General features: G+C 49.7%; 1 protein-coding gene across 3 annotated transcripts; it reads left to right on the top strand.

Moving 5' to 3' along the window:
- Positions 1-674: 674 nt before the first annotated feature.
- FGF16 (fibroblast growth factor 16) lies at positions 675-16,469 on the top strand. 3 transcript variants are annotated; one of them, XR_015750708.1, is made up of 5 exons: positions 678-1,031; positions 10,258-10,361; positions 12,462-13,342; positions 13,609-13,706; positions 15,738-16,469. XR_015750708.1 is itself a non-coding variant. In XM_026684911.2 (3 exons), exons 1-3 carry the CDS (start codon positions 764-766, stop codon positions 12,705-12,707), a joined length of 618 nt encoding a protein of 205 aa, XP_026540696.1. In that variant the 5' UTR covers positions 675-763; the 3' UTR covers positions 12,708-13,605. The 3 variants fall into 3 exon arrangements, 2 of the variants coding, with proteins under 2 accessions (XP_026540696.1, XP_087828138.1); XM_026684911.2 differs by lacking the exons at positions 13,609-13,706; positions 15,738-16,469 and having other exon boundaries at positions 675-1,031; positions 12,462-13,605; XM_087972012.1 differs by lacking the exons at positions 13,609-13,706; positions 15,738-16,469 and having other exon boundaries at positions 677-1,031; positions 12,465-13,605.
- The last annotated feature ends 1,528 nt before the right edge of the window (positions 16,470-17,997 follow it).

Raw genomic sequence — 17,997 nt, 5'->3', positions numbered from 1 at the left:
TGGGCGGGGGGCAAGCCAAAGGCCCCAGGCAGCTCGGGGGAAGACCAGGGGGCTTATTCGGAGCAACCCCCCTTCCGCAGAACGTCTCCTGGCCAGGATGGCGCTTGGGGGCCATTTGCGCACCCATCGGGACGCCCCAACGTGCAGCCCCAGCCGAGGCTCCCTGGGGCCTCCTCCCCGCCTGCGCTGAGCCCCCGGCCCCCAACACGCGGAGCTTCGCCGCCCCGCAACCCACCGGCCCGCGGCCAGGCTGACGGGGCGGGCGAGCCTTGAGCGACAGCGGCGCCTGGTGGCCGAGCCGGGAACAGCGCCGCGCCCACCTTGCCGGCTCGGCCTCGCCCGGGAGCCCCTCGGCAAAGGGTCCCCGCCGCCGCCCCGGGCTCCCTGCGGGCTGCTGGGCTCCCGGGGGGGCAGAGCCAGGACGAGCCTCGGCGCCCCCTCGCACCGCCCGGCCGCAGCAGGCGAGCCCAACGCGGCCCGGCCCGACCCCCGCCCCGGCGTGGCTGATGGGCCGCGGCGGGGCTGTGCCCAAGGCCGAAGCGCTTCGACGGCTCCCCCGCCCGCCCTCCGCCCCCTCCCGGCCGGCAGCCCCCTCCCTCCCTCCCCTTCTCCCGCGGCGGGGCGGCGCCGGGCGGGGCGGGCGATATAAGGGCCCCTCCGGCTGGGCCGCCGGGCAGAGCGAGCGCGATGCCGGGCGCGGGCGGTCAGGCGGGCCGGGGCCGGGCCGGGGAGGCGCGCCGTCGCGGGCCGCCTGAGCGCCTCCATGGGCGAGGTGGGCGGCTTCCTGGGCTCCCTGGAGCTGCACGGCTTCCCGGGCTCCCTCGGGGCGGCGCCGCTGGCCGACTCGCCGGGCTTCCTGACGGAGCGGCTGGGGCAGATCGAGGGCCGGCTGCAACGGGGCTCGCCCACCGACTTCGCCCACCTGAAGGGCATCCTGCGCCGGCGGCAGCTCTACTGCCGGATGGGCTTCCACCTGGAGCTCTTCCCCAACGGCACCGTGCGCGGCACCCGGCAGGACCACAGCCGCTTCGGTGAGTCCCCCGCCCGGCGACCTTTCCGAGGACCCTCCGCCTCCCGTCGGGCGGGCCAGGCGCGGCTCCCGGAGCTCCTTGGCGGCCTTTGCGAGGCTCGCCCGGGAGCCGGAGAAGCAGCGGCAGGTGCTGCGGGAAGGGACGGGGCGGACGCCGAGCGGGGCGCAGCGCGGCGCTTCTCTCGCCTGGGGAGCTTCGGAGGTCGCAGCCGCCTGGAGAAGGCGGCAGAGCGGAAGGCGGGCGCGGGCTCCCTCGGCCGCCGCGGCCCCCTCGGGCGCTTCGCTTGCAGGCCTCCAAGCGCTTCGGGGGGGCAGCGGTTGTCCCGGGTGTGGCGCGCGGGGCTGCCGGGAAGGCAGAAGGGCCGGAAAGCGCCGGCAGCAGCAGCTGCCCGAGGCCGCCGAGCGAGCGGCCCTGACGGCTCCCGGCCTCGCGCCTGCCCGGCGGTTTCCGAGGGCCAGGTGGCTTCGGCCTCCCCGCCCGGCGACTCGGCCTGTTTGGTGGCAGCTCCAAGAGCCGCCGCTGCGCCTGAGGTGGGCGGCTCCGAAGGGAGTTTGTGGCGCAGCGTTTCCCCTCCTGGCGGCCAGGTGGGTTCGGCTGCTGTGGAGGGAAGTTGGGACGCTTTGACCCGCTTCTCGCTCGCTCGGCAGCTCCCGAGCAGGAAAGCCCCGCAGAGCAACGGCTGGCCGCTAAGAGGAGGGAAAGGCTCCGGAGGGCCCCATTTCCCCTCGGCCGGGCTTCCCGGGGGCCGCCTTGCCTCGCCTTGTTCCAGGGGGCGGGGGGCACTTTTGGTGTTGGGGGAGGCCTGGAGGAAGGAGCGGGTGAGGGAGGCCCCGGAGGCTCCTTGGCTGACTTGAGCTGGCTGGGCGCACAAACCGAGCCACCCAGGCCGGCTTTCACCAGGCCTTGAGGGATGAAGCCAGTGTTCCTATCTGCAGCCCTAAGCAAATGCAGCTAGAAAGGCGGGGGGGGCAGGCGATGGCTTTACCCCCAGACCAAGGCGTTGGGGCCAGGGTCCCAGCTCCCCTCCAGCCTTCAGTCGCTTTCCCTTCCCTTTGCTTGGAGGCGGCAGCCGTGCCCGTTTTCTGCAGGCTGTGAAAGAAACTCCCCCTCCGAGAAATGTCTGCATTTCTGATTTAAACCGTGGTGGCTATTCGGAGCTGCTGCTTCCCCCACAGGGAGGCTGGTCTCTCCTAATCGGAGGAAGAGCCGGGCAAGTCGCCTGAGGACCCAGCCGGGCAGAAGGAGCCGGGCAGGCCGGCCTCCTCTGCTCTCCCCCAGCCCCCTTGAGTAGATCAAAGGAAGAGGATTCGTTGCAGAAAAGACTCCAGGTGTTCCTTCTGGGTTTTCTCGTAGGCCAAGCAAGGGAGACCAGACCACAAGACGGAACTTCCGTAGCTCTTCATTCTACCTCAGAGGAAGCTTGGTTTCGGATAACGCCGTCTTGTCTTTAAAGAACAGAGACCCAGAACGTTGGGGGGGCAGGTCAATGGGTGTGATTGGCACTTGGGGAGAGCGTTATGGGCCCACTTACAAAATGGCAGCCTTGGGAGAGTCAACAAGGGGAAGATTGTCTCCCCTTTCCTTGTCCAAGAAAACCTTTAGGCTCCCGTTGGGGAATCGGAAGGGATGGTTTGAACTGGAGAAAAGCCTAAGCCAGATGTTTCCCGCCGCCAGGCTAACTTCCCCTTGACCCTGAAGGAGTTTTCCCACTGGGATGGGTGGCAGACAAAACAATTCAGAGGAGATTGGCTAAAGCCTTGCCATCTGCCTTGCCTTTCCTGGATCCAGCCATCTGTTAAGGAAAGGAAGTAGGTCAGGTGTTAGCCTAGGCAACGGTGCCGCCTGGGAAGGGACCCTCCAGCCAGGAAAGCGGCTCAGAGACACCCAGCTGGGCCTTTAGGCTTGGTTGCTGCCCAGTTCTGGGTTCAGATTCTCTGTGGAGACGGACAGATTGTAACTATGTGGAAGGAGGGGGAGGAGAAGGAAGAGTCTTACAGGGAATTGCTGATCGGGCTAGCAGGACGAGTTGGAGAGGAGGCTGAGTCTGCTCAAAACAAGCATTTTGGCTGCTCCTGTTTATGGATGAGGCCTTTTCTCCTCATGCTGAAGCCGGATTAGGCCTTCATCCTGCACTGCAGGGCAGGTCGGTCTCCAGCCAGCTGCTCCTGAGGGGAGGATCAAGCAGGCCCTGTTGGACCGAGAGGGGAAAAGGCCTTTGGCCCTCTGGCTTTCTGGGCCGGAGGAGAAGGCTGGCCAAGCCAGCACCCAGCAAGAGGGCCCTCTAGAAGCTGCCCCATGGGCCAGCGTCTCTCTTTGCCACGGCTGGAGTGCAGCTCCCAGAACTTCCCGGCCAGAATGGAACTCTAGGAGCTGAAACCCGCCATTCTTGAAGCCCCCCAGCTGAGGATTTCTAGAAGCTCGAGTCCAGCGATTTTAAAGTTGCTGAAATTGAGGAATATAACTGCAGATGGTGGCTCTACATAGCTGCATATGTGACTTCGATGTGTCTCTCAAGGGAGCATTTATCCCAGAGGGTTTGGTACATGGAGTCACCCGGGCGTCACCTGGGTGCTGCTGGCGCATCATTTTCTAACCAAGTGGTTATGTAGGCTGGAAGGATCGGAAGGGGCCCTGGACACCAACCCCACCAATGCAGAGACCCCCTGGCTGTGTCTCCCCAAGCCCCTCCTGTAAAGCAGCCCCTGCCATTGTCCAAGGCAGCCTGTTCCGTGATTGAGCAGCGTTAGTTTAGGGAAAGATCACGAGGAGCATTTGAAGGAGGCCAACCGCCCTTGTCTCTGGTCCCATCTCAGGAACAGCTCTGAACAATTCTGCCCTTCCGTCTCCATCTCAGCCTTTCAGGCCCTTGAAGGAGGCTCCCCAGAGTCTGCTCTTCTTCATTCATACCCAACCTCTCTCTGTTCCTCTCCCGCTTTTCCTCCCAGGCCCCGTTTCATCTGGCTTACTCTCCTCTGACGTGCTCCAATGTACTAACGTTCTTGCTTGCAATGTCTAGAAATGCTAGGTGTGATCTGACTACTGCTAACTTCCTCTCTATTGGAAGGGAAATGGTGGCCAAGCTGCCTTAATGGAGTTTTTCTGCCATGATTTTGTCTATTTATACCTCATCATTATAGTTTTTTTTTTTCAAGGGGGTGAACATATCCAACACACCGTCTACCTCCTATTTTCCCCAGAACAACCACCCTGTGCGGGTGGGTGGGCAAAGAGAGAGTGACTGGCCCAAGGTCACCTGGTCAGCTTTCATGGCCAAGGCAGGACTTGAACTCATAGGTTCTTGCTTTCTAGCCTAGTGGCTTAACCACTGGACCAAACTGGCTCTCGTTGATTTTTTTTCTGGTTGGTGTTCTGGAGATGTTCTTGGGAGGCATCTGCATATAGGTTGGAAACCTTAGGGGTTGTGGGGGAAAACGAGCCCCACAGAATGCCTTCTCAATGGCTAGATCCCAATGGCGGAAGGGTCCACCAAGCGAGCCCGATTCTTAATCCGTTCTCCCAGCAGGGGGGGTGCAGGATTTCTGTGCAGCCCCCAACTGTGTGCAGGACATTAGCGCCAACCTGAACGGATTGAACACCAGTTGCAACTGTTAAGGAAGAGGCGTGAATGTCTCGTTTCCAGGCAGCCTCATTCCAAGAGATTCGCTGCACTCAGATGAGCGTCTCAGATTGTGACGCTGCTCTGATCTTGTCAACAAGACAACATTATGTAGTTGATTGCAATCCAGGTGTAAATTCTGCTATTTTAAAATAGAACAGCTCCAGAACAGCTTGGAAACAAAATCTATTCAGGATTATCTATATGGTCTTCAAACTTGAGCTACCCAAGCAACCCCTTCTCAGCATGAAAAACCAGTGAGGAAGCCATTAATGTACCTTTTCATGCAATGCAAAAGAATGTTACAGTTACGTTGCAATCCTGCATTTCCTATCCTGTGAACACAAACTCTCAGGTTCTCGGGGAATCCTTCGGTTCTTTTGAATACTGCCAGTCTAATGGAAGCCTCGGTGGGAAGGGGCTGTGGCGACACCTCCTGCAGGTGGTCAAGGAATGCCATCCTGCACAGGTGGGAGCGTTTCCTTGAGAGGCAGAGGGGGCAGCTACCCTGAAAAGAAGGCAAGTGGGAAAAGAAGGAACTAATAATGAGAGAAAATTATAGGTACTCCTCAAGTTATGACTGCAATGGAACCTACCCCTCACGGTCATAACTCATGACAGTTATAAATCAGGTCACCCATGTGACTGACCCAATTTTACGACCTTTTTTTGTGGTGCTTGTTAAACGAAGCAGTGGCCATAAAGTCACTGCAACAGTTGTGAAGTAAACACCACTTTAAGTGAACTAGGTTTGCTAAAACATATGAAGAACGCTTGCAGGAACTGGGCCTGGCTAGTCTAGTGAAGAGAAGGACCAGGGGAGACAGGAGAGCAGCCTTCCAGTATTTGAGGGGCAGCCACAGAGAGGAGGAAGGGGTCAAGCTATTCTCCAAGCATCCAAAGGCCAGACAAGGAATAATGGATGGAAACTGAACAAGGGGAGATTCAACCTGGAAATAAGGAGAAACTTTCTGACAGTGAGAACAATCAACCGATGGAACAGAAGTTGCCCTCAAAAGTTGTGGGAGCAGCATCCTTGGAAGCTTTCAAGAAGAGACCAGACTGCCACCTGTCAGAAATGGTGTAGGGTCTCCTGATTGGGTGGGGGTGGGTGGTGGACTAGATGACCTACAAAGTCCCTTCCAACTCTGTTAATCTGTTAAACAATGGCTTTTGGCAAAACTGTTGTAAAACATGGTCACATAACTGTGGAACATTACAAATGGCCGTAAATGCAGGCCAGTTGCCAAAAACCCAAGTGCAGTCATGTGACTGGGAAGGAGGGGAGGTGACCATTAGAACTTACAGGTATCCCCAGGGAGGTCCGTTGCCATTTTGAATATTGCTGAACGCCCTGTCATAAGTTGAGGACTCCCTATATTTTTGGGCTCTGTCTCGGTCAGATCAGGGACTGCCAAAGCTCTGCAGGGATTCAGACGCTGTTTTTCCCAACCTCTCCAAGAAGGCAGCCATTGAACCCGAGGTCTGTGGCCAGTGAATCTTTTCTGGGGCCGCTAAGCCACATTATCCTCTGGCCAGTCCCAGCTTCTGCAGTGGGAGATAATGTGCCATAGTTGGAAACATGGCAGCCATGAGTTGCCCTCTTTGGAAGGAGCTCGGGGAAATGTGCATTGCAGCCCTCCTGGGTTTTTTTTTTCCCCCATCCATGTTTTAAACAGAAAGTTTCTGTTGCTAGTTAATGCAGGCTTTTTTTGAGCAAATGTTTTTTAACTGAATGCAGGACAGGCTGATTGTGTTAGAAAACCAGGAAGAAGCTGTCCCCAAAATATTAATGATGGGCAGATCTTTGAAATGGGTAATTGTTGCTTGGACAGGAGACAGACTGAGAAGATAGAAGCTGGGGTGAAGTTGCCCTCTTCTTATTGTGGCCTTTCTGGTGGCCACCCTTGCCCCATTGTTGGAGGGCAGAGTTGGCTCTCCTGGAGGGGGAAGTGGAGGGAAGGTCCCAAAACCCAAGTGAAAAGATGGGACGCTTGGTTGTCTCTGGGCAAGTCCTCTCAGGGAACTTCAAGCGGTGGTGGTGGTGGAAGCAGAAGCGGGCCAGGTGGTTTGGCAGCAGTTACGTGTCTCTGCCTTGTAACGCCACAATGCATAAACATACAACGGCCCTGCGAGGCTCTCCATTCTGTGAAGAGAAAGGCTGAAGCTGAGCTCACCTGGAGAGTTGACACCAGAAATGAGCGCTGAGCAAGGAGGTGCTTTGGCCAAGATGAGCTCCTGTGTGGACTCAGCACGGAGAATAAAAACGGGGGCTGGAAGTCCCCTCCGCCGTGCCTTTCTCCTGGCAGGCCTTCAAAGGCAGCGGGGGATCGAGGCGGCTGGTGAGGAGGGGCTTTGAAACAGAGGAGCAAGTTTCTGGGAACACGTTTGGTGTGTGTGTGTGTGTGTGTGTGTGTGTGTGTGTGCTTGTGTATCCATGTTGCTCATGCTGCCTTGAGCTTCTCTTCCGTGCACAGAAGGGGCTTTGCCGCCAGGGCTGGTCTGGATTCCCTCTTTTTGCCTGAGAGCCCAGGTTCTTGCTTGGGACGAGAATTTCTGAGATTGCTTTAGTCCTGATCCTTGGGGGTGGGGGGCTATGGGACCCTGTGTTTGAGTTCCTCTTTTCTCCTGCAGCCCCTCTGCGGCTGGGAAGATTCTCCCCTCCAACAAGCCCCCCCCACACCCTGCGTTAATATGCAGCCCCTGTGCACCTGTTTCCAAGCAGCTGTTGGGTGGGGGATGGGTGTTGAAAGTTTAGCTCTGCAGATCTGAGTACAACCTTCAGCTTGTTCAGGAGCCCCCCAGCCAGGGCCTCCCCCTCCCGGCTCCTACTACGAGGAGAAGAGACAGGTGCAAGCGGCCGGCCGGCCGAAAGTCGTCACAAAGCGATTGTCTTCGTGCCAGGACAATGCCTGGCAGCTGTGGGGGAAGCTGGGAGAGATTCGGGCTTTCCAGGCCTCAGGAATTCCAGAAGCCAATCTGGAGCGGCTCCAAGGCAGAAATGCAGGAGGAAAGAGCCAGGAGGGCTGGAAAACAAACCCCGTTCAGTCACCCGCTGCCTTTGAAACCCCGAGAAAGTGGATTCTTGATCCTCGCCCAACAGCCACGCCCAGAGCTGCAAAAGCGAGAGAACCAAAGCTCCCAGAGGCCCCCAAGCTGACTCAATTTGGCTGTCCAATGCTGCAAACCCCTGGGAGTCAGCCCCTGGCCTCCAGGGTGTCTGCAGGGTGTGGTCAAAAAAGTCAAGATGGCGGCCGTGATGGTGCTGTTGAAGCTCGGCCTGTTTTTGATGTCCAACCAGGTGAAGAGCTTTGGTCACCCCATCTCAGTCCCCGGCTGGAGCTTTTTGGACTGCAAAAAAAGGGGACTCCCGTTTTCCTCACCTGAAGCCTCTTGTGGGTGTGACATTCTCCCATCGGGATCTGCAGCCGCTGCAGTCAGCGAGGTTGGCAATGAATGAGGCCGACTCCGATTTCTCAGTGGATTTGGATTAGGACCTTCAGAACCTCCCCAAAACTTGAAGCAAGTTACAATACAGGCTGAATAGATCAACATTGCCCAGAACAATTTCAGGAAAAATGGAGAAGAAATTGGATGGATGGATGGATGGATGGATGCGGAAATTGGATGGATGGATGTGTGTGTGTGTTTGTGCTTGTATAGGTTTCTTGAAGGAAAACTTTTCAGAAACAATCCGAAAATGCTCTCAGCAATTGAGGGAGCAGGCTTGGGGCTCCTTCTCTGGGCACCATCCGATATGGGTTAAGGTGATGCTGTTCAGTCCCGCAAGAGCAGCCAGGTTTGATAGAAGGTAGGGAAGTCCAGCTCTTCAGGAGTTGGACTCCGCAGTGCTTCAGTTTCAGAAGCCAAGGAGTGCTTCAGAGCACAAAGGAACAGAGGCCGCCCCATCCATCCACAGCTCCTTAAAGCAGCTGCACCTTTCCCCAGGATCGCACATTGTCAACGTATCCTACAGTGCCAGGATAGGATTTTGAAACTGCCTTTCAGGTGGGCTCTTTGTGGACCAGGTGCAGGGGCTGCCAGAACTGGAGACAAGGTACTATGTGGACATTTCCTTGTGCCCCCCAAGTTCCTTCATGCCTTCAGAGGTGACGTTCAGCTCTGCTTTCTAGTGGGCCCACAAACACAAAGCTTTCAACACGCTTGTTGAAAGACAGGAGATCTCTCTGTGAAACAAGACAACTCAGGTATCGGAGCTGTTCCGAGACAGCAAGGCAAGGGCAGTCAGGGTTTAAAGCAGGGGTGTCCAACCTTGGCAACTTTTAAGACTTGTGGACTTCAATTCCCAGAGTTCCTCAGCCAGCAAAGCTGGCTGAGGAACTCTGGGAGTTGAAGTCCACAAGTCTTAAAATTGCCAAGGTTGGACACCCCTGGTTTAAAGTCAAAAGGGTGCTTTGGAATGAGGTCAGAATAAGGGATGCCACACCTGCAGGGGGTTGGGCGATGATTCACACGGTCTCTTCCTGTCCTGATAATTCTAGGATTCTCTCACTTGCCAAGGATGCATTTAGCCTGATGGTGTCCTTGTTTGCGCAAGGATTCTTGGGATTGCATCATGAATTGGAAAGCCTTGTCGTATATCTCCTGAAGTATTTTGCATTATTAAGCCCTTCCAAGTAGTACTCGGAGCTTGCAAAAGGAAGGTGGGAATGTAAATCTAATGATGGTCTCAAGAAAGGCTGGACATCCTGGAAGCTCTACAAATAAATGGATGCTTCCTCGTTTTACTGTTTGAGCAATCATCTCCTTTGCCAATTTTTCTGGAGTTGGCCCATGATGAGCTTCCCTTGATATAGTTAGATGCTTTCACAGTCAGGTGTTCTTTATTGGCCCTTGACATGATGGCAAACTCATTTCTTAACTCAAAGTTTAGTCATTTCGTTCCTGGGTTGAGATTCTCTACTGTCTGTAAGGTCAGGGCTTTTTCAGTAGTCTACAAACAGGGTTGGAGGAACAGGGTAGTAGACCGAACGGTAGATATTTCCTCCGGTGAAGAGATCCATGGCTTCTCTTTTGTATTTTACTGCTGAAAAGAGAGCTGGGTAGAATGCTTCAGTTTCAGTATATATTCACATTTATATCAGCAAATATGCCAAATCTCAATTTTTTAAATCAAAACATCCTGAAAATTGCAGGTTGGCTTATCCGTGAGTGGCACTTTTTTCATTTTGATTTGTAATTTGAGGGTCTGGTTATCTAGGGATAGGTTTGTACAAGAGTGTATATGTTAGCCTGGCTCTGTCCTAGGTTTCATTTCTTCAAATACTCAGGCCCCCCCACCCCCTGATGTTTGCTTGAATGCTCAGACTAGTGCCTGCCAAGCCTGGTGCAAATGGGATTGATCATTTCTTGAATGTCAAGGAGTTGAATGCATTGCAGACCTCCGTGGTGCCCCCTTCCTTCTTTGCATATAAAAGGTTTTCCAGATGAAAGGACTGTGCCCACACCCTTGAGGAGGGCTGGGTCTGTAAGATCTCCAAGGAGATACAGCTTGGAAAGTTTTTGTTGCTCAAGAAGATTGAAGTTTTTTTCTCCCTTTTTCATTCTTCAAGTATAGTAACTCTGGGTTTTTTTAAAATCTTTTTAAAGGAATTTTGGAGTTTATAAGTTTGGCTGTAGGACTGGTTAGTATCCGTGGAGTGGATTCTGGCCTTTATCTTGGAATGAATGAGAGAGGAGAGCTCTATGGATCGGTAAGTGTAATTCCTACAACCTTCTGACTTTATCAGAATTTGATGTAATTCAGAATGACCTTCCATAAATGACCTTGATCTGTTGGGCCTTTGGATGAGTACCTGGATTCTAAGCGATAGGACAGCTGGTGTGCTTATGGCCCTGGCAAGAGCCATGAGCTGCAGGCAAGGAGAAAGGGAATAGATAGCAAAAACCAAGATTAAAATTGCAAACAAGAATTCCAGACTGAACTGCAAAGGTCCGGAGCTACAATGGAGATGATGTAACTCCTTTCAGTCTCACCTTGTCTGAAAGGCAGGACTTTGAGCCGCATCTTCCCATGAAAGTACTGTGGGGAGAAAGGTGCTAATTGAGGGAGCTTCCTAGTCCAAGAAGGATCTTCCACAGGGAACTTCGGTAGCAAATGGGGGGTTCATGAGAGCATAAATGCCATCTCCAACATGCCTCCAGCAAAAAAAAAAAATTTGAATTTCAGAGGAATGCAGACAGTATTTGTACCTGCATAGAACATATTAACCGAATTAAGTGGGAATTAAATTGGCTGTCAATAACTTAAATTCAGACAAATTGGAACAGTTTATTGCTATATTTACAAGCCTTCACATAGTGAAATAAGGAATCATCAGACAAAGAGACACGTGTCCAGATAATACCGTAAACTATGTTAAATGTCTGTCTGAAGTTATAACACCAGTAAATTCACAAATAGTATAAGGTCTAAATCACGAAATTACAGTTTAGCCAAAAGTTCTAACTAACTCTCTTTGAGTAGCATCCCTTTCTTCTTAAAAACCCAGCCACCAACGTAAATCAGTTCATTGTTTTATTTTGCTTTGGAGGGTTTAGGGGAACCCACTACAGAAATGCCCCACCCTAACCCAAAAGGGCCTAAAACGAGCCTTCCCACTTGGGTATTACAGCATTAGTGGCAACCGCTACCGCCCCTGTGCCCCCGAGGGTCACACGGCTTCAAAACAAGAGAAATTAACAACCCAAAGACATTTGGCCCCTTGACTGTGAGCAAGCATCGTCCCCATCTCCCTCCTGCTCCTTCTGGGGTATCTTTTGGCAGGAGAGATTAACAGGGTGCCAAGTTGGGGGTGGTGTCTGATCCTCAGTCCTCCCCTCGGCGCAGGCTTGCTCAGTCGAGAAACCACCTCAGCTTCCTTTCCTCCCAACAAGGGACCCTTTGACATGGCTTCTCCAGATGAGGCTTCCCACTGATCTGTCCAGGTCTCTTTCAAGTAACGTGAAATATATTGCTTTGGTGGAGGTCATGTCCACCTTCTCATTTTTGTTGGTGCCTTCTGGTCCTAAGGAACACCAGCCCTGACCTAGCCAAGAAGGGTATTACTGAGCATCCATTTCCAAGGTTCCTCTGGAGCTTCTCTCTCTTCTGGCCCATGGATGGCCATGCCCTGGAGGGATGGAATTTGACTCCCACCCATTCAGCAGAGACCACGCCTGCTCTAGAAGGTCAGGTGGAGTAGTGAGGTCTGAGGTTGCCTGCTCCTTCCTTTGCCTTGCTCTGATGTCCCATGTTTTAGTGTTGAGTTGGCAAATGGCGGAGAATAAATCCTAAGGTTTATGCTGAGAGCAGGACTAGGACATGAGGTTCACATCCCACCTGCAGCCCCAACTTTACATTTCAAGAAGGCAACAAGCACCTGTTTATATCGTGAGAGTCTGAAGGCAAATGACACCACATCCACCCTCCTGTTTTTAAGGGTCCTGAAGAACAAAACAAAAAAAGGGGGGTGGGGGGTGGAAATCAATCCACCCAGGGCAAAAGCCAGGATCTGTTCAGGGGAGCCAGGCTATTTTGGTCAATGTCCAATATAAAACAAGTTGGAATAGAATATAAACAATCGCACAGATATAATGATCAGCCCTAATACAAGACGCTCTGGTGAACAAGAGAAAATGTCACCCTCCATCTTGATCCTCTTGGCAGGAAGGAGGGCAAGATAGAAGCCACTCAATCGTAGTTACTAGTCGTCCTTGGGTGGAGTCAGGGGGATTTTTTTGTCCCTTCCTCTATCAGGATTGTTTTTCATGTCTCTTGTGTTTTTTTTCCTTCCCACCTCCTGCTCACACAGAAGAAGCTCACACGGGAGTGTGTTTTCCGCGAACAATTTGAAGAAAACTGGTATAACACCTACGCCTCGACCCTCTACAAGCACACGGACTCTGAACGGCAGTATTACATTGCTTTGAACAAAGATGGGTCTCCCAGAGAAGGATTCAGGACTAAGAGACACCAAAAATTTACTCATTTTTTACCCAGGCCGGTAGATCCTGCTAAGATACCTGCTGTGTATAGAGACCTTCTGCGCTACAGGTGATACTCCCTGCAGAACAAATAAGAGGGTGAAGCCACATGATTGTGCAACATACATACATGCACACAGTCGGATTTCCAAAGTTTTTGCTGGAGCGCTATAAGCCTACGCATTTCATCTCTTCTGCAAGCCTATTTAACACGTAGAGAAGGCCTCGCCTGGAGCCTCTTGGCTTTCAAAGAAGGATGTAACAAGGATGGATTCCGTCTGCAGGGAGCACGACAGGATTGGGCAGAGCCTGGAACCCTATATAGGATCACTTTCTAATTACATGTTCAATTTGGTGGGCTAGGAAGAGGAAACAGAACACCCTGAGCAGAAGAGATTGCATTCGACAACCACCAGCCACATTGATCCTAAGCCATGGAACCAGGCACAGAAGAATTCAGAAATGATTTGCATTCTGCTGAAAAGCTTGGAAAGTTTGCTTGCTAAACTAGCTCTTTGCAACTTGCCAGATGTTGGTGATCTGAAATCTTGAGAACTCGGGGACTTGCCTGGTAGTAAAGTGGAGAATCCAAATCTATTGGATGTCTGGCTCCTCAGGAAGGTGTGTGTGAATGTGGCTTTATTTGTGCAAGCACACACTTGGACCTGTGCATTTCCTTCCGTTGGAGTCTGATAGTAAAGAGGAGGAGGTGAGGTCAAAGAACGAGCATTTTTATGATGTAAACACAATACTGTTCATAAGGACAAATCTATTTATAAAGTGTATATTGTATTTATTTTATATATTTATTTATTTCATACATACGTACATATATATATATATATATATTATTTTTAAAATGAGAGATATTATGATTCAACTTTCTTCAGAAAGAATAAGGTCCTACTAATGTAGGCAAAAGAGGGGGGACTTTAAAGAGCTTTATTAGCAATAAAATGTCTTTATATATTGCAGGTGGCTTATTAATTTATTGTAATCATAGCGATTCATAATTTAAGATTTAAAACCATGAATGTGGAAACAGACCTACAATTACAGAAAACATCCTATGGGTAAGTGATGGAGAGAGGCAGAAATACACTTGGTGGGTGCTTCTATAGTGGTTGGGTTGTCTGCCCAAATAACCCCATTCAGTTGCTATGCTTACACCCAAAGAGGTGAGTTTAGAATTGTAGCCAAAACTGAATTATTAAATTTGTGGCAAATCCATTCCCCTCCTATAGGAAATCTGTTTTTGAGCTGCTTAGAACTTGCCCCTCTAAGAAAAAAAAAAAGTCTTGGTTTTCTCCAGGTTAACAATTGGGGCATTTTCACCACCTGAGAACATGAAGGGGAACCTAGAGCTTCCCTGCGTGGTATTTGTTAAGCCTGGATTCCCCAACGGGTGTCGAGGAAAACAAACTAAACAGAACGTGCAGCGAAGTCAGATAGGAAGACAGGTAAATGTGTGAGATAAGTTTTCTAGTTAACACGCAGTAAAAATACTGATACGCTTGTGCTATCAAGAATATAGTTTATTCCATTTAAGAATTATAGCATAGTCAAATGTAACGGTCCATTAGTCATATATCAATTTCAGTCAAGTCTTGTCGAGGATACTCTAATTGCAAAGTCCGTGTCGAATAGCCAGTGTCAGTACACATATAATAAATCTGTCCAAAACTTATCTTCTCTCCGTTGAGAAATATCTTCAAAGTAATCTAACACTTCTTCTCCTCCCCAATCCAGCAAGAACGCAGTCTTCAATAAGCCAGCCAGTAAGAGCCAGAGTGCCTTGCTGCTTATATAGTACTTTTACAGCTGCACCCTTAATTACATTCCTTTAGCTTAAAGTCACATACACTTTATGTGACAAACCATGATTCATCATTTTATTATCTTTACCCAAAACAGTTAAGGTAAAACAATGTTATCCCTAACAGTACTGGATTGCAGTTCCCGGCATGCTAAACTGGTGAGGCTGCTGGGATCCTGGAATCCTGACCTGAAAGATCAAATCACAAGCTAGTGTGACATTTTCTATGAAGAATTTTTCCTCCTATAATAACACGTCACCAGGACTGCATTTCTACTGCATTTGTACATCAGACTCAACTTTTTTTCAAAATGAAGAATCGAGATCAGTGTTTGGACTCCACTGTCCCAACGTTCTTCTTGATACCAGTCTTAGACTGACGAGGACAAGACCAAATAGAATCCATATACTTCATAATTGGATGATTGGTGCCTGGTCATCTCTTTGCTCAGGATGCCTCTTCCATCCTGATGTTCTCTTCTAGCCATCGTGTGGGTGAAGTTAGCAAGGAAAGACGGCCTCTCCTAGGCTGCCCTAAGTTGGGTTTGGATGCTAAGTAGGAGGCGACTGGCTTGGCGTGGATTGGGAGGTGTTTTTTCAACCTTGGCAACTTTGAGACGTATGGACTTTCGTTTCCAGAATTCAGTTTTGGGATTTGAAGTCCTCGCATCTTAATGATGCCAAGATTGAAAAATTCTGCTCTAGGGAAAAAGGGCTGTAGGCTAGACTGAGAAGGCAAAAACAAACCAGGAGGCAAACTGCCATTGTGCCATTGCCAAGAAAACAATATAAACATGCCAAGAAAGATTTGTATAATCATTTTTAGAAGAGTTTTAGATTTCAATCTGGGCCCCTGGCATGTAACTATTTTCTTACCAAATTATGAATCCCTAGTTATTTTTTTGACTGTTAACAGAATTAAGTGGTTCAAATGTGGTGTCCCAACTGAGACTGTGGTCTTATCTTTTTTGATTGGGAGTCGTTCAGATGGATTACCATTGTCTTTGCATCATCACAGCCTTCAGTCATACTTACTGAAAGAAAGAAATAGGAGACTGAAATCTCACACATCTGGAAAATACCAACTGAGAAAATCTCTCCTTGAATACAATCTAGAATTCTGCTTGTTTTCCACTTTGACGATATCCCTAAAATGGGCTGTGGGAATTCTGGGGTCAAGATGAAATAATGTTTTTTCGTTGCCTAAAACATTATCTAGTGTCCTGTAAATAATTCGTTACATATGTGTTTATTTTGTTACCTTTAAGCTTCCACTTATTCCTCTCAGGGGGAAGATCTGCAGAGAAACACACCCAACTTTTATAAATGCTGAATTAAAGGTTTCACTTGGGGCCTGGCCAGCCCCCCTGCGTTTGGACAGTAATAGTCTTGTGTAAGAGCATGCCCTAAATTGTTTTGATCCTTTGTCATAATATGGATGCTCCCACTGGACCTCCGACCATGATCTTTAATATAAGAACCATCTCATTTCCCCACATTTTGAGATAAGAAACACTCCAACACCTTAGTAGAGGATCTAGAATAGACTAGGCAAAATCTCAGACACCCTTCAAAAAGACCACGAAAAATCCTGGCTTTGCTCAAGTAATCTCCTGGGTGGTCATGCCATATAAGGAGATCCTGAGGGTGGAGCAGATCTCTTCCCAGAGACTGGAAACTAAAACATATGATGAACTGTTATAGGAACTGGGCCTGGCTAGTCTAGGAAAGAGAAGGACCAGGGGAGACAGGAGAGCAGCCTTCCAGTATTTGAGGGGCTGCCCCAGAGAGGAGAAGGGGGTCAAGCTATTCTCCAAAGCACCCAAAGGCCAGACAAGGAATAATGGATGGAAACTGATCAAGGAGAGAGATTCAACCTGAAAATAAGGAGAAACTTTTTGACAGTGAGAACAATCAACCCATGGAACAGAAGTTGCCCTCAAAAGTTGTGGGAGCATCATCACTGGAGACTTCCAAGAAGAGACTGGACTGCCATTTGTCAGAAATGGTGTAGGGCAGGGTCCCCAACACCGGTCCACGGACCGTGCACCGTCCGCGGAACAAGTCCTACCGGGCCGCTGGCTTGCGGCGCCATCTTTTTGATGAAAAGTGCTTCTGGTGAGCTTTTCTGGTAGAAAGCTCACCAGAAGCACGTTTCATCAAAAGATGGCGGCGCCAGCTGTGAGCTTTTCCGGGTAGAGCCATTTCTACCCGGAAAGCTCAAAGGGAACTGGCGCCGCCATCTTTTTGATGAAAAAGTGCTTCCGGTGAGGTCACCGGAAGCACTTTTTCATCAAAAAGATGGCGGCGCCCAGCTGATGCCGGTACCGGGCCGCGTAAAAAGGTTGGGGATCACTGGTGTAGGGTCTCCTACTTAGGCGGGGGGTTGGACTAGATGACCTACAAGGTCCCTTCCAACTCTGATTATCTGGATCTGGATCTTCCACCTCCCCTGTGCTCCAGAGCAGACTTTGTTTCACGTATGATGTGTGTGAACCCAGCAACAAAACCAACCGTTGATATTTAGGTTAATGAAAAAGGCTCCTGGCTTGGCAACTTGAATGAAATGGCTTTGTTTCACTGTAACTTACTTTTTAAAGTTTGATAAATGCACATTTAATGGTATATCAGGATATGCTCCATTTTCAGTCCGCTAGGGACTCTGCGAAAGTGTACGAAATGTACAAAAAGGCTTTGGCATTGCAGCTCCAGAGGTAATGAACGAGTCCTTAGGCAGCAGACACAGAAGGGTTCCAGCTGGAACTCCCCGCCCTAAATTGACCTCCAAATTCCTCTTTAATCATGTTTTAGATCTTTGTTAAACCATAAATGTAATTCCCATACACAGCAAATGCCACAAGCATCTCTTGAAAATCTGGATTTATGGCAACTTTTAAATCCATGATAGCAAATGAACAGCTTTTGTTCAACGATATTTGAAGATGTTCCTCACTTACCTTTTATGTCTTGATTCTAATTTGATCAGTTGGATAAATGTAATACAGGATACATAAATGTAATATTGCAATATCCAGTCAATATCCACTAGATGAAACACAACTACTGTAAGACTAAGTCATCCTTTTTTCCACCAGATAGTCATCCTTTCTTGTTGTATTATAGTTCTGGTCATAGTCTTATGGTTCATGAAACCATAAAACAAATGTTCATGAATTTTTGTTTCATGAAAGAAAATAAGGAACTTCTGAGAACAAATGCAGACAACTTATTTCAAAAGTAAATAAAACATTTCTGTCTATTGAGTTAGAATATATTTCCTTCTATGCGCTGATGCAGAAAATTAATTGAATGGCAGAAAACAAAGTTACTATCAGTGAGATACAGATACTATTAAATTATGAAAACAGGGAAATCTCTTAATCCTGGTAGCTATTCTTTTGCATAGCATAGAACTTTTTTTAGCCTATATTGATAGATTCATATAATCATGCTTTTTAAAGATAAAATATTCCCAACTTCCTTTGTGAGGCTTACATAACCACAATTGTGAAAGTTATTAGGGTTTCTGCCAACTGTGTACAATTTCA

This window comes from Notechis scutatus, chromosome 10, assembly GCF_049901735.1.
Source record: "Notechis scutatus isolate UNSWTSFEM ecotype Mainland chromosome 10, rNotScu1.2, whole genome shotgun sequence".
Taxonomy (NCBI): Eukaryota; Metazoa; Chordata; class Lepidosauria; order Squamata; family Elapidae; genus Notechis; species Notechis scutatus.
The sequence above is the reverse complement of the archived record's forward strand: the minus strand, read 5'-3'. Positions and strand labels throughout refer to the sequence as shown.